This window comes from Salmo salar, chromosome 19, assembly GCF_965601325.2.
Source record: "Salmo salar chromosome 19, fSalSal1, whole genome shotgun sequence".
Taxonomy (NCBI): Eukaryota; Metazoa; Chordata; class Actinopteri; order Salmoniformes; family Salmonidae; genus Salmo; species Salmo salar.
The window spans coordinates 43,700,001-43,714,895 of NC_138309.1; the positions used below are offsets into that span (position 1 = coordinate 43,700,001).

A 14,895-nucleotide genomic window follows, 5' to 3' on the forward strand; every position below is an offset into this window, starting at 1 on the left:
TGATTTTCAGTTCATTAGTTCTCTGTGACATGTTTACTCTAAAGTACTGTTGATCAGCTTTGAGTTAGGTGAAATGATGCTTGCAGTCTCTCTACGATCAGGTGATCTCAAATGTTGATATCCAATCTAGTTGCTGAAGGATGTTGAAGTTTTATGGTAAAGTAAACAATAATTTAAAAAGGACACTGGTATTCTTGTCTCTGAGTGTTTTCTAGGTTACTGTCGGAGGTCATGGATGAGACAGTGTTATTACTAATATATGTTATTAACATGTTATTACTATATATTATTGTAGGTTACCATCGGAGGGCAGTCAGACAGTACTGAGCCCGGTGGTGAGCTGTGGTCCATCAGGCATGCTGCTGAGTCGACCTGTGGTCCTCACTCTGCCACACTGTGCCCAGCTAGATACCCCAACACCAGACTGGTCCCTCACCCTCAAGACACAGACACACCAAGGGGCATGGGAGGTGAGACATGGGAAGGGAGAGAGAAGGAGGGGGCCAGGGGAGGAGGAGAGACAGAGAGAGGGAGGGAAGAAGAGAGTGACAAGGACAGGAGGGAAGAAGGTAGACAGAGAGGCGGTAGGAGAAGTAGCATGGGAGGTGAGGAGAGGAGTAGGGGAGGGAGAGATGAAATAGGGGTCGAAGGTCATAATCAGAAATAAGGTGTTCTGGTAAAATACAGAGATTTAAAATGAGAAGTTAGAACATGATCTGGACAGGTCACCTCTACTGTCCTCTACCGGGCTGGATGACTGGTCACCTCTACTGTCTCTACCGGGCTGGATGACTGGTCACCTCTACTGTCCTCTACCGGGCTGGATGACAGGTCACCTCTACTGTCTCTACCGGGCTGGATGACTGGTCACCTCTACTGTCTCTACCGGGCTGGATGACAGGTCACCTCTACTGTCTCTACCGGGCTGGATGACTGGTCACCTCTACTGTCTCTACCGGGCTAGATGACTGGTCACCTCTACTGTCTCTACCGGGCTAGATGACAGGTCACCTCTACTGTCTCTACCGGGCTGGATGACTGGTCACCTCTACTGTCCTCTACCGGGCTGGATGACTGGTCACCTCTACTGTCTCTACCGGGCTGGATGACTGGTCACCTCTACTGTCTCTACCGGCTGGATGACTGGTCACCTCTACTGTCTCTACCGGGCTGGATGACTGGTCACCTCTACTGTCTCTACCGGGCCTGGATGACTGGTCACCTCTACTGTCTCTACCGGGCTGGATGACTGGTCACCTCTACTGTCTCTACCGGGCTAGATGACAGGTCACCTCTACTGTCTCTACCGGGCTGGATGACTGGTCACCTCTACTGTCTCTTACCGGGCTGGATGACTGGTCACCTCTACTGTTCTCTACCGGGCTGGATGACAGGTCACCTCTACTGTCTCTACCGGGCTGGATGACTGGTCACCTCTACTGTCTCTACCGGGCTGGATGACTGGTCACCTCTACTGTCTCTACCGGGGCTAGATGACTGGTCACCCTCTACTGTCTCTACCGGGCTGGATGACAGGTCACCTCTACTGTCTCTACCGGGCTAGATGACAGGTCACCTCTACTGTCTCTACCGGGCTGGATGACTGGTCACCTCTACTGTCTCTACCGGGCTAGATGACAGGTCACCTCTACTGTCTCTACCGGGCTGGATGACTGGTCACCTCTACTGTCTCTACCGGGCTAGATGACAGGTCACCTCTACTGTCTCTACTGGGCTGGATGACTGGTCACCTCTACTGTCTCTACCGGGCTAGATGACAGGTCACCTCTACTGTCTCTACCCGGGCTAGATGACTGGTCACCTCTACTGTCTCTACCGGGCTGGATGACTGGTCACCTCTACTGTCTCTACCGGGCTAGATGACAGGTCACCTCTACTGTCTCTACCGGGCTGGATGACTGGTCACCTCTACTGTCTCTACCGGGCTGGATGACTGGTCACCTCTACTGTCTCTACCGGGCTAGATGACAGGTCACCTCTACTGTCCCTACCGGGCTGGATGACTGGTCACCTCTACTGTCCTCTACCGGGCTGGATGACTGGTCACCTCTACTGTCTCCTAACCGGGCTGGATGACTGGTCACCTCTACTGTCTCTACCGGGCTAGATGACTGGTCACCTCTACTGTCTCTACCGGGCTGGATGACTGGTCACCTCTACTGTCTCTACCGGGCTGGATGACAGGTCACCTCTACTGTCTCTACCGGGCTAGATGACAGGTCACCTCTACTGTCTCTACTGGGCTGGATGACAGGTCACCTCTACTGTCTCTACCGGGCTGGATGACTGGTCACCTCTACTGTCTCTACCGGGCTAGATGACAGGTCACCTCTACTGTCTCTACCGGGCTAGATGACTGGTCACCTCTACTGCTCTACCGGGCTGAGATGAGCAGGTCACCTCTACTGTCTCTACCGGGCTGGATGACTGGTCACCTCTACTGTCTCTACCGGGCTAGATGACAGGTCACCTCTACTGTCTCTACCGGGCTGGATGACAGGTCACCTCTACTGTCTCTACTGGGCTGGATGACAGGTCACCCTCTACTGTCTCTACCGGGCTAGATGACAGGTCACCTCTACTGTCTCTACCGGGCTGGATGACAGGTCACCTCTACTGTCTCTACCGGGCTGGATGACAGGTCACCTCTACTGTCTCTACCGGGCTGGATGACTGGTCACCTCTACTGTCTCTACCGGGCTGGATGACTGGTCACCTCTACTGTCTCTACTGGGCTGGATGACAGGTCACCTCTACTGTCTCTACCGGGCTGGATGACTGGTCACCTCTACTGTCTCTACTGGGCTGGATGACAGGTCACCTCTACTGTCTCTACCGGGCTGAGATGACAGGTCACCTCTGCTGTCTCTACCGGGCTGGATGACTGGTCACCTCTACTGTCTCTACCGGGCTGGATGACTGGTCACCTCTACTGTCTCTACCGGGCTAGATAGACTGGTCACCTCTACTGTCTCTACCGGGCTAGATGACAGGTCACCTCTACTGTCTCTACCGGGCTGGATGACTGGTCACCTCTACTGTCTCTACCGGGCTGGATCGACTGGTCACCTCTACTGTCTCTACTGGGCTGGATGACAGGTCACCTCTACTGTCTCTACCGGGCTAGATGACAGGTCACCTCTGCTATCTCTACTGGGCTGGATGACAAGTCATCTCAGCTGTCTCTACTGGGCTGGATGACAGGTCACCTCTGCTGTCTCTACTGGGCTGGATGACAGGTCACCTCTGCTATCTCTACTGGGCTGGATGACAGGTCACCTCTACTGGGCTGGATGACAGGTCACCTCTGCTGTATCTACTGGGCTGGATGACAGATCACCTCTGCTGTCTCTACCGGGCTGGATGACAGGTCACCTCTGCTATCTCTACTGGGCTGGGTGACAGGTCACCTCTGCTGTCTCTACTGGGCTGGATGACAGATCACCTCTGCTGTCTCTACTGGGCTGGATGACAGGTCACCCACTACTGTCTCTACCGGGCTGGATGACAGGTCACCTCTACTGTCTCTACCGGGCTGGATGACAGGTCACCTCTACTGTCTCTACTGGGCTGGATGACAGGTCACCTCTGCTGCTCTCTACCGGGCTGGATGACAGGTCACCTCTGCTGTCTCTACCGGGCTGGATGACAGGTCACCTCTGCTGTCTCTACTGGGCTGGATGACAGGTCACCTCTACTGTCTCTACCGGGCTGGATGACAGGTCACCTCTACTGTCTCTACCGGGCTGGATGACAGGTCACCTCTGCTGTCTCTACCGGGCTGGATGACAGGTCACCTCTGCTGTCTCTACCGGGCTGGATGACATGTCACCTCTACTGTCTCTACCGGGCTGGATGACAGGTCACCTCTACTGTCTCTACTGGGCTGGATGACAGGTCACCTCTACTGTCTCTACCGGGCTGGATGACAGGTCACCTCTACTGTCTCTACTGGGCTGGATGACAGGTCACCTCTACTGTCTCTACTGGGCTGGATGACAGGTCACCTCTACTGTCTCTACCGGGCTGGATGACAGGTCACCTCTACTGTCTCTACCGGGCTGGATGACAGGTCACCTCTGCTGTCTCTACCGGGCTGGATGACAGGTCACCTCTGCTGTCTCTACCGGGCTGGATGCATTTCTGTGTCCTATACTGTCCTAAAACTTTACTCACTTTAAATGAATTCTTCTTTACCCTGATGCCGGAATAGATTATGTAAATGTTTATGTCCAGAAGTCCAGTCCCCAGTCAGTTCTTTAACCCCTTCTACTCTGCATTACCTCTATCCTGCCACTAGGAGGTGCTGACGGTGGGAGAGGGAGAGTCTATCGTCCCCCTGCTACCTCCAGCTAGAGGAGTCTAACTGCCACGTGGTGATGGAGCAGTTGGGGACCTACGGTCTAGTGGGCCAGTCCTGCCCTCCCCCAGCCCGCCTGTAAGAGGCTACAGCTGGCCCTGTTCGCCCCCAGAGCCCCTTGTCTCTCCCTGGACTACATCCTGAGGATTTACTGCACACAGGACACACCACACGCCCTAAAGGTAGGGCTGTCTGTCTGGTTCTATATCTGTCTGGTTCTATATCTGTCTGGTTCTCTGGCTGTCTGGTTCTATGGCTGTCTGGTTCTATATCTGTCTGGTTCTCTGTGCTGCCTGTTTCTATGTCTGCCTGGTTCTATGTCTGCCTGGTTCTATGTCTGCCTGGTTCTATGTCTGCCTGGTTCTATGTCTGCCTGGTTCTATGTCTGCCTGGTTCTATGTCTGCCTGGTTCTATGTCTGCCTGGTTCTATGTCTCTCTGGTTCTATGTCTGCCTGGTTCTATGTCTGCCTGGTTCTATGTCTGCCTGTTTCTATGTCTGCCTGGTTCTATGTCTCTCTGGTTCTATGTCTGCCTGTTTCTATGTCTGTCTGGTTCTATGTCTGTCTGGTTCTCTGGCTGTCTGGTTCTCTGGCTGTCTTTCTGGTTCCATGTCTGTCTGGTTCTATGTCTGTCTGGTTATATGTCTGTCTGGTTCTATGTCTCTCTGTTTCTATGTCTCGCTGGTTCTATGTCTGTCTGGTTATATGTCTCTCTGGTTCTATGTCTCTCTGTTTCTATGTCTGTCTGGTTCTATGTCTGTCTATCTGTCCAAGGCCTATCTATATGTTTGTCCTGCCTGTGTCTTCACCCCCTTTCTCTCTGTGTGTCTCTCTCTCTCTCTCTCTCTCTCTCTCTACCTCTCTCTGCCTCTCCCTCTCTGTCTCTGTCTCTCTCTCCCTCTGTCTCTCTCTCTCTCTTTACCTCTCTCTGCCTCTCCCTCTCTGTCTCTTTCTACCTCTCTCTCCCTCTCCCTCTGTCTCTCTCTCTCTTTACCTCTCTCTGGCTCTCCCTCTCTGTCTCTCTCTACCTCTCTCTCTCCTCTCTCTCTCTCTCTCTCTCTCTCTCTACCTCTCTCTTTGCCTCTCCCTCTCTGTCTCTCTCTACCTCTCTCTCTCTCTCTCTCCCTCTCCCTCTCTGTCTCTCTCTATCTCTCTCTGCCTCTCCCTCTCTGTCTCTCTCTACCTCTCTCTCCCTCTCTCTCTCCCTCTCTGTCTCTCTCTATCTCTCTCTGCCTCTCCCTCTCTGTCTCTCTCTACTCTCTCTCTCCTCTCTCTCTCTCTCTCTCTCTCTCTCTCTCTCTCTCTCTCTCTCTCTCTCTCTCTACCTCTCTCTTTGCCTCTCCTTCTCTGTCTCTCTCTACCTCTCTCTCTCTCTGCCTCTCCCTCTCCCTCTCTGTCTATCTCTCTCTGTAGGAGGTGTTGGAGTTGGAGAGGAGTCTAGGAGGGGTGTTGCTGGAGGACCCTAAACCCCTGTTGTTTAAAGATAGCTACCACAACTTGCGTCTGTCCATCCATGACATCCCTCACTCACACTGGAGGAGCAAACTACTGGCCAAGTACCAGGTCAGACACACACACACTAATGTAATATAATGTCTTCCTCAAGAGATTTCATTCTACCACATCTGAAGTGATAGTCGGAGACTCCATATTAATGCTCATGATTTTTGGAATGAGATGTTCGACGAGCAGGTGTCCACATGCTGTTGGGTCATTTAGTCTAGAGAATATGTCTATTTAGCCAATCAATAGATCAAATGAATCAATACGTCTTCCCCCCAGGAGATTCCATTCTACCACATCTGGAGTGGTGGTCAAAGACACCCTCCACTGTACCTTCAACCTAGAGAGAGGCAGCCTGGCCGTGTCTCAGCTCACCTGTAAGATCTGTGTCAGACAGGTGGAAGGAGAGGGACAGATCTTCCAGCTGCACACTGACATACAGGAGGTAACAGGGGGAAGGGTTTCACTGTAACACACAGACAGGTGGAAGGAGAGGGACAGATCTTCCAGCTGCACACTGACATACAGGAGGTAACAGGGGGAAGGGTTTCACTGTAACACACAGACAGGTGGAAGGAGAGGGACAGATCTACCAGCTGCACACTGACATACAGGAGGTAACAGGGGGAAGGGTTTCACTGTAACACACAGTCATACAGGAAGTACATGTTGCAATCAGACAGCACAATTCACAGTTGCCATTCTAAAGTGGGAGAACACCAACCTTTGCCCAGGGCGTAGCCGGCCCTGGTGACTTCTTGGAGATAGCCAATGACTGTGTTCCGCTTGAATTTTCTACTCCAGAAAAGTAACCGTTGGTTTCAGTTAGCAGAAGCTTGGGTGAAGAGAAGCTAAGCTAGCCTCGGGTTAGTATTAACCCAGGGTTAACGATAGCCCTGGGCTAAGTACATGTCAAAGCTCTTGAGTCAGCTTTGTCCTGGATCCTAACTGCTATCTCTCTCCATCCACCCATCCTCTCTCTACCTCCAGACCCTCCCGCCCTGCTCCCCCCTCCCCTCAGGGGGTACATGCCTGCCCTCCTCCCAGGTGGGGCCCTATGCCTTCCGTCTGCCCACCTCCATACGACAGAAGATCTGTGCCAGTCTGGATGCCCCCCAGCGCCCGCGGCTGTGACTGGAGACTACTGGCACACAGCCTGGGCTTCGACAGGTGAGAGCGAGAGATAAAGAGGGGAGATAGCAATAGATAAAGAGGGGAGAGAGCTAGAGATAGAGGGGGGGAGAGTGAGAGATAGAGGGGGAGAGGATAGAGAGGGGGGGAGAGAGACGAGGGGGCAGAGAGCGAGAGAGAGGAGGGGACGCGAGAGATAGAGGGGATGAGAGAGCAAGAGATCGAGGGGGAGAGAGCGAGAGATAGAGGGGGGAGAGTGTGAGACAGAGATAGAGGGGGGAGAGTGTGAGATAGAGATAGAGTGGGGGAGAGTGTGTGAGATAGAGATAGAGGGGGAGAGTGTGAGACAGAGATAGAGGGGGGAGAGTGTGAGATAGAGATAGAGGGGGGAGAGTGTGAGACAGAGATAGAGGGGGGAGAGTGTGAGATAGAGATAGAGGGGGAGAGTGTGGGAGATAGAGGGGGAGAGTGTGAGATAGAGATAGAGGGGGGGAGAAAGTGGGAGACAGAGAGAGGGGGTGAGAGAGCGCGAGATAGAGGGGGGAGAGTGTGAGACAGAGATAGAGGGGGAGAGTGTGAGATAGAGATAGAGGGGGAGAGTGTGAGATAGAGATAGAGGGGGAGAGTGTGAGATAGAGATAGAGGGGAGAGAGTGTGAGACAGATGATAGAGGGGGAGGAGAGTGTGAGACAGAGATAGAGGGGGGAGAGTGTGAGACAGAGATAGAGGGGGGAGAGAGATGTGAGATAGAGATAGAGGGGGAGAGTGTGGGAGATAGAGGGGGAGAGTGTGAGATAGAGATAGAGGGGGGAGAAAGTGGGAGACAGAGAGAGGGGGGAGAGAGCGAGAGATAGAGGGGGGAGTGTGTGAGATAGAGATAGAGGGGGAGAGTGTGAGATAGAGATAGAGGGGGAGAGTGTGAGATAGAGATAGAGGGGGAGAGGGTGAGACAGAGATAGAGGGGGAGAGTGTGAGACAGAGATAGAGGGGGGGAGAGTGTGAGACAGAGATAGAGGGGGAGAGTTGTGAGATAGAGATAGAGGGGTGGAGAGTGTGAGATAGAGATAGAGGGGGAGAGTGTGAGATAGAGATAGAGGGGGAGAGTGTGAGATAGAGATAGAGGGGGAGAGTGTGAGATAGAGATAGAGGGGGGAGAGTGTGAGACAGAGAGCTTAGAGGGGGAGAGTGTGAGATAGAGATAGAGGGGGAGAGTGTAGAGATAGAGATAGAGGGGGGAGAGTGTGAGATAGAGATAGAGGGGGAGAGTGTGAGATAGAGATAGAGGGGTGAGAGTGTGGGAGATAGAGGGGGAGAGTGTGAGTATAGAGATAGAGGGGGGAGAGTGTGAGATAGAGATAGAGGGGGAGAGTGTGAGATAGAGATAGAGGGGGAGAGTGTGGGAGACTAGAGGGGGAGAGTGTGAGAGATAGAGATAGAGGGGGGAGAAAGTGGGAGACAGAGAGAGGGAGGAGTGAGAGTGGGAGATAGAGGAGGGGAGAGTGTGAGGCAGAGATAGAGGGGGGAGATAGCGAGAGATAGGAGGGGGGGGTGACGTGTGAGATAGAGATAGATGGGGGAGAGAGTGGGAGATAGAGGGGGGAAGAGTGTGAGATAGAGGGGGGAGGGGGTGATGATAGAGATAGAGGGGGGAGAGTGTGAGATAGCAATAGAGGGGGGAGATAGCGAGAGATGGAGGGGAGTGAGTGTGAGATAGAGATAGAGGGGGAGAGAGTGGGAGATAGAGGGGGGACGAGAGTGGGAGATAGAGGGGGGGAGAGTGTGAAATAGAGGGGGGAGAGTGTGAGATAGCGATAGAGGGGGGAGATAGCAAGAGATAGATAGAGGGGGGGAGAGTGTGAGATAGAGATAGATTGGGAGATAGAGGGGGGAGAGAGATAGAGAGGGAGAGAGATAGAGGGGGAGAGAGCGAGAGATAGAGGGGGAGGAGAGCGAGTGATAGAGGGGAGAGAGAGCGAGAGATAGAGGGGGGAGAGAGTGAGAGATAGAGGGGGGAGAGAGCGAGGGATAGAGGGGGGAGAGTGTGAGATAGAGATAGAGGGGGGAGAAAGTGTGAGATAAAGATAGAGGGGAGAGAGAGTGGGAGATAGAGGGGGGAGAGAGCGAGAGATAGAGATAGATGGGGAGAGAGTGGGAGATAGAGGGGGGAGAGAGCGAGAGATAGAGATAGAGGGGAGAGAGCGAGAGACAAAGATAGAGGGGGGAGAAAGTGTGAGATAAAGATAGAGGGGGAGAAAGTGAGAGATAAAGATAGAGGGGGGAGAAAGTGTGAGAGAAAGATAGAGGGGGGAGAAAGTGTGAGATAAAGATACAGGGGGAGAGTGTGAGAGATAAAGATAGAGGGGGGAGAAAGTGAGAGATACAGATAGAGGGGGGAGAAAGTGTGAGATAAATATAGAGGGGGAGAGAGTGGGAGATAGAGGGGGGAGAGAGTGGGAGATAGAGGGGGGGAGTGTGAGATAGAGAGAGGGGGGAGAGAGGGGAGATAGAGGGGGGAGAGAGTGGAGATAGAGGGGGAGATAGAGGGGGGAGAGAGTGGGAGATAGAGGGGGAGATAGAGGGGGGAGAGAGTGGGAGATAGAGTGGGGAGAGAGTGGGAGATAGAGGGGGGTTGAGTGTGAGATAGAGATAGAGGGGGGAGAGAGTGGGAGATAGAGTGGGGAGAGAGTGGGAGATAGAGGGGGGTTGAGTGTGAGATAGAGATAGAGGGGGGAGAGAGTGGGAGATAGAGTGGGGAGAGAGTGGGAGATAGAGGGGGGTTGAGTGTGAGATAGAGATAGAGGGGGGAGAGAGTGGGAGATAGAGTGGGGAGAGAGTGGGAGATAGAGGGGGGTTGAGTGTGAGATAGAGATAGAGGGGGAGAGAGTGGGAGATAGAGGGGGAGATAGAGGGGGGAGAGAGTGGGAGATAGAGGGGGGTTGAGTGTGAGATAGAGATAGAGGGGGAGAGAGTGGGAGATAGAGGGGGAGATAGAGGGGGGAGAGAGTGGGAGATAGAGGGGGGTTGAGTGTGAGATAGAGATAGAGGGGGGAGAGAGTGGGAGATAGAGGGGGGTTGAGTGTGAGATAGAGATAGAGGGGGGAGAGAGTGGGAGGGTGCTCGTGCGGGCTGTGTTTATAGTTACATTCTACCTGTGTATCTGCATGTTAAGGAGAGAATAATTATGACCTTTGTTATTCTGTCCACATGTGCTGTCGTTAACGTCTCTCCCTCTCGCCCCTCCCTCCCTCCCTCCCTCCCTCCCTCCCTCCCTCCCTCCCTCCCTCCCTCCCTCCCTCCCTCCCTCCCTCCCTCCCTCCCTCCCCTCCCTCCCTCCCTCCCTCAGGTATCTCAACTACTTTGCAACAAAGCCCAGTCCCACAGGTGTTCTGTTGGACCTATGGGAGGCCAGTCACCAAGGCGATGCGGACCTGGTGTCCCTAGCGACCGCTCTCGAGGAGATGGGCAAAAGTGAGGTCCTGGTTGTCATGGCGACAGACGGCGATTGCTGATTGGTCAACGAAAAAGGAGACAGAGGGGGGAAAAGTAGGGGTGGGGGGGGGGAGGGGGGAATCTTGTCATCGTAAAGAAATCAATTCAAATACACCAATATTTGCCTATGGACACGGAGACATACCCAGTCCTTCTGCACTACAGACTCCTATGGAAACATACCCAGTCCACACCTTCTGCATAGACTTAGCACTACAGACTATTAGCTTTCTCTTGCCTGTAATACCTTGTCCCATGGCCCATCACCTCTCAGAGCCCCCCCCCCCCCCCCCCATCAGCCTCTCTATGCCCAGCACACCCACCCCATCCTGGGCTCGCTCTGCTACCAGCTACCCAGGCCTACCTTAAGGCATAACTCCCCCTCAGTAATGTTGCAGCTCTCCTGAAGGTGAACGATGTTGGTGTGAAATAGGTGTTAAATCCTCCCTATGTCATCAGTGTGGTTTGAACTGTGTTGTTTTAACAGAGCAGAAACAAAGCTGTTTAACTTGTACATAAAACACCTACTGCTTGAAGACCTTCAAAAATAAAATGTCAAGCACTCATACAATCAAAGTGCACACACACAAACACACAAACACACAAACACACACACACAAACACACACACACACAAACACACACACACACAAACACACACAAACACACAAACACACAAACACACACACACACAAACACACACACACACAAACACACACACAAACACACAAACACACAAACACACACACACACACACACAAACACACACAAACACACAAACACACACACACACAAACACACACACACACAAACACACAAACACACAAACACACACACACAAACACACACACAAACACACACAGACAAACACACACACACAAACACACACAGACAAACACACACACACACAAACACACACACACAAACACACACACACAAACACACACAGACAAACACACACACACAAACACACATTGAGCCGGCAAAGTGAAAGTGGAGTGAAACCCAACAGACACAGACACAGTTACAGACACAGTTACAGACACAGTTACAGACACAGTTACAGACACAGACACAGTTACAGACATAGTTACAGACACAGTTACAGACACAGTTACAGACACAGTTACAGACACAGTTACAGACACAGACACAGTTACAGACATAGTTACAGACACAGTAACAGACACAGTTACAGACACGGTTACAGACACAGACATAGTTACAGACACAGTAACAGACACAGTTACAGACACAGTTACAGACACAGTTACAGACACAGCTACAGACACAGTTACAGACACAGCTACAGACACAGTTACAGACACAGACACAGTTACAGACACAGTTACAGACACAGACACAGACACAGTTACAGACATAGTTACAGACACAGTAACAGACACAGACATAGTTACAGACGCAGTTACAGACACGGTCACAGACACAGTTACAGACACGGTTACAGACACAGTTACAGACACAGTTACAGACACGGTTACAGACACAGTTACAGACACGGTTACAGACACAGTTACAGACACAGTTACAGACACGGTTACAGACACGGTTACAGACACAGTTACAGACACAGTTACAGACACAGTTACAGACACGGTTACAGACACAGTTACAGACACAGTTACAGACGCAGTTACAGACGCAGTTACAGACGCAGTTACAGACACAGCTACAGACACAGCTATTGACACCGCTGCAGACACAGTTACAGACACAGACACAGTTACAGACACAGCTACAGACACAGTTACAGACACAGTTACAGACGCAGTTACAGACACAGTTACAGACACAGTTACAGACACAGCTACAGACACAGCTACAGACGCAGTTACAGACACCGCTACAGACACAGTTACAGACACAGCTACAGACACAGCTACAGACACAGTTACAGACACAGCTACAGACACAGTTACAGACACAGCTACAGACACAGCTACAGACACCGCTGCAGACACAGTTACAGACACAGACACAGACAGAGAGCCGCTGGATGCGGAGACAGACAAACTCCACTTCCTTATCCCTTTACGCTGACGCGGTCTTCACTGACAAGACAACAATCAGTCATATCAGGAATAATTCTCTCTAATCTCACATTCTCAGTTTTTATATTTTCATTTCATTTTGGGGGATTGAATGGGGGTAAAGATGGTTTGTATTGAAGTTTCTACAGTAGCAGAGGGTTTGTGGGTCTTGGGATGGATGGGGTGGATGACTGACTATCTGGTCAGTAGATCTCTGTGGGATAAAGCTTTATTATAAGACTGTATAAAGGCTTGTACATGCTTATAGGTGGGGTGACGGTCCAGACCGATTGATTCTTGATAACACCAAACGCCTCAAAGCCTTTTACGTCCCAAATGGCACCCTATTCCCTATATAGTGCACTAGTTTTGACTAGGGCCCATAGGACTCTGGTCTAAAGCAGTGCACTACATAGTAAATAGGGTTCCATTTGGGATGCAACCATTCACATTCACAGAGGTTCTCTCAGCTCCTCTCTCCCTTCGTCCCTCTATCTTTCTGCTGCCGTCTGTCGTTTTTTAACCCGTTGAGTATATAAACAGCTGGACAGGTTTCTGGTGAAACCTGTTTCTAGTCAACCCTGTTTCTAGTCAACCCTGTTTCTGGTCAACCCTGTTTCTGGTCAACCCTGTTTCTGGTCAACTCTGTTTCTGGTCAACCCTGTTTCTGGTCAACCTTGTTTCTGGTCAACCCTGTTTCTGGTTAACCCTGTTTCTGGTTAACCCTGTTTCTGGTTAACCCTGTTTCTGTCCAACCCTGTTTCTGGTTAACCCTGTTTCTGTCCAACCCTGTTTCAGGTTAACCCTGTTTCTGGTTAACCCTGTTTCTGGTTAACCCTGTTTCTGTCCAACCCTGTTTCTGGTTAACCCTGTTTCTGGTTAACCCTGTTTCTGTCCAACCCTGTTTCTGGTTAACCCTGTTTCTGGTAACCCTGTTTCTGGTTAACACTGTTTCTGGTTAACACTGTTTCTGGTTAACCCTGTTTCTGGTTAACAGTGTTTCTGGTTAACCCTGTTTCTGGTTAACCCTGTTTCTGGTTAACTCTGGTTAACCCTGTTTCTGGTTAACTCTGGTTAACCCTGTTTCTGGTTAACCCTGTTTCTGGTTAAGTTTCCAGTAGGGAATGCTTTTTATCTTTTTTATTAAGTTATTATCCATATTTGTGGATTGTTCTTTTTTATTATTTTCTTTTTTCTCTCTCTCTCTCGTTATGTGATGTCATTACCGTTATGTGATGTCATCGCCGTTATGTGATGTCATCGCTGTTGTATGATGTCATCGCTGTTATACGATGTCATCGCTGTTAAATGACGTCATCACTTATGTGAGGTCATCGCTGTTACGTGATCATGACGGCTCTGTTTTACTCGGTTGTGTTTTATGACGATTGCTGAGCTAATGCGTTCCGTTTTGGTTGTTATACCACAGTGATATTGGCTATTGCGTTGTCTTTGGGTTGATTCTAGAAAGAAGGCCACGTTGGAGAGTTACAGAACACAAGGGGAGGAGGAAGGAGAAAAGATCCAATTGTTGATAACAAAACAAATGTTTGCTTATACGATTTGTAATTTTCAATACTGTGTATATATACTCTTGTCAAAGTAGTCAATGTATTCAGTAAAACAAAATTAGTTCTGGTGAATATGATGATCTGATTTACTGTGTTGACATTCTGCATTGCTGTGATTGGGCAGATTTTGTATATTTGCAGGTTAATGTAGCCTTGTATTGAACAACTGGCAGCAATGGACCATAAACTTTACCTCAAGCTTTTTTTTTCCTTACTGTTTTATCCATTCCTTTACCTGTTTCTAGCTTTCCATCTGAGTCTCTCTTTCTGTCTCTCTGTCTACCTTATCCTCCTTCTGTTATTATCACGCTTGTTTCTGCCTGTTTTCAACCGCCTGCTTTCTGTTCAGGGTCTTCATGTTACTTCGTGCATCGTCAGAATATTGTTGTTCCAATCGTTACTGTCTAAAACACAGCAGGTTGTCTGGATGCTGTCTTCATTAACAATGTTGTCATCACTTTATACTTCTCTTATGACTATTATCCCTAGAAGCAGAGAAGGGGAAAGAAGTGTTAACCTCTGAAGTATCTATTCCAAATGGCACTCTATTCCCTATATCAGGTTATTGAACTCTGACCCCACGAGGTCCGGAGCCTGCTGGTTTTCTGTTCTACCTGATTATTAATTGAACACGCCTGGTGTCCCAGGTCTAAACTCAGTCCCTGGCTGAATCTCAAACCGAACACTTGGGCCCCTAAGCCTTTTATCGAGTGGCCACGTGCTCTTGTGTTCGATAGTGAACAGTCAAGTCTCAAAACGTTTTGGCCAAA

At 50.5% G+C, this 14,895-nt stretch overlaps 1 protein-coding gene across 1 annotated transcript in view; it reads left to right on the plus strand.

Moving 5' to 3' along the window:
- LOC106578815 (netrin receptor UNC5B-b) overlaps positions 1 to 14,197 on the plus strand; it is a 176,288-nt gene extending 162,091 nt beyond the window's left edge. The window contains 11 exon segments of the mRNA XM_082965522.1: positions 296 to 470; positions 4,322 to 4,342; positions 4,344 to 4,439; positions 4,441 to 4,563; positions 5,795 to 5,944; positions 6,164 to 6,205; positions 6,207 to 6,329; positions 6,368 to 6,415; positions 6,875 to 7,003; positions 7,005 to 7,054; positions 10,359 to 14,197. Coding sequence (XP_082821648.1) covers positions 296 to 470; positions 4,322 to 4,342; positions 4,344 to 4,439; positions 4,441 to 4,563; positions 5,795 to 5,944; positions 6,164 to 6,205; positions 6,207 to 6,329; positions 6,368 to 6,415; positions 6,875 to 7,003; positions 7,005 to 7,054; positions 10,359 to 10,524 — 1,123 coding nt within the window. The 3' untranslated portion in view covers positions 10,525 to 14,197.
- The last annotated feature ends 698 nt before the right edge of the window (positions 14,198 to 14,895 follow it).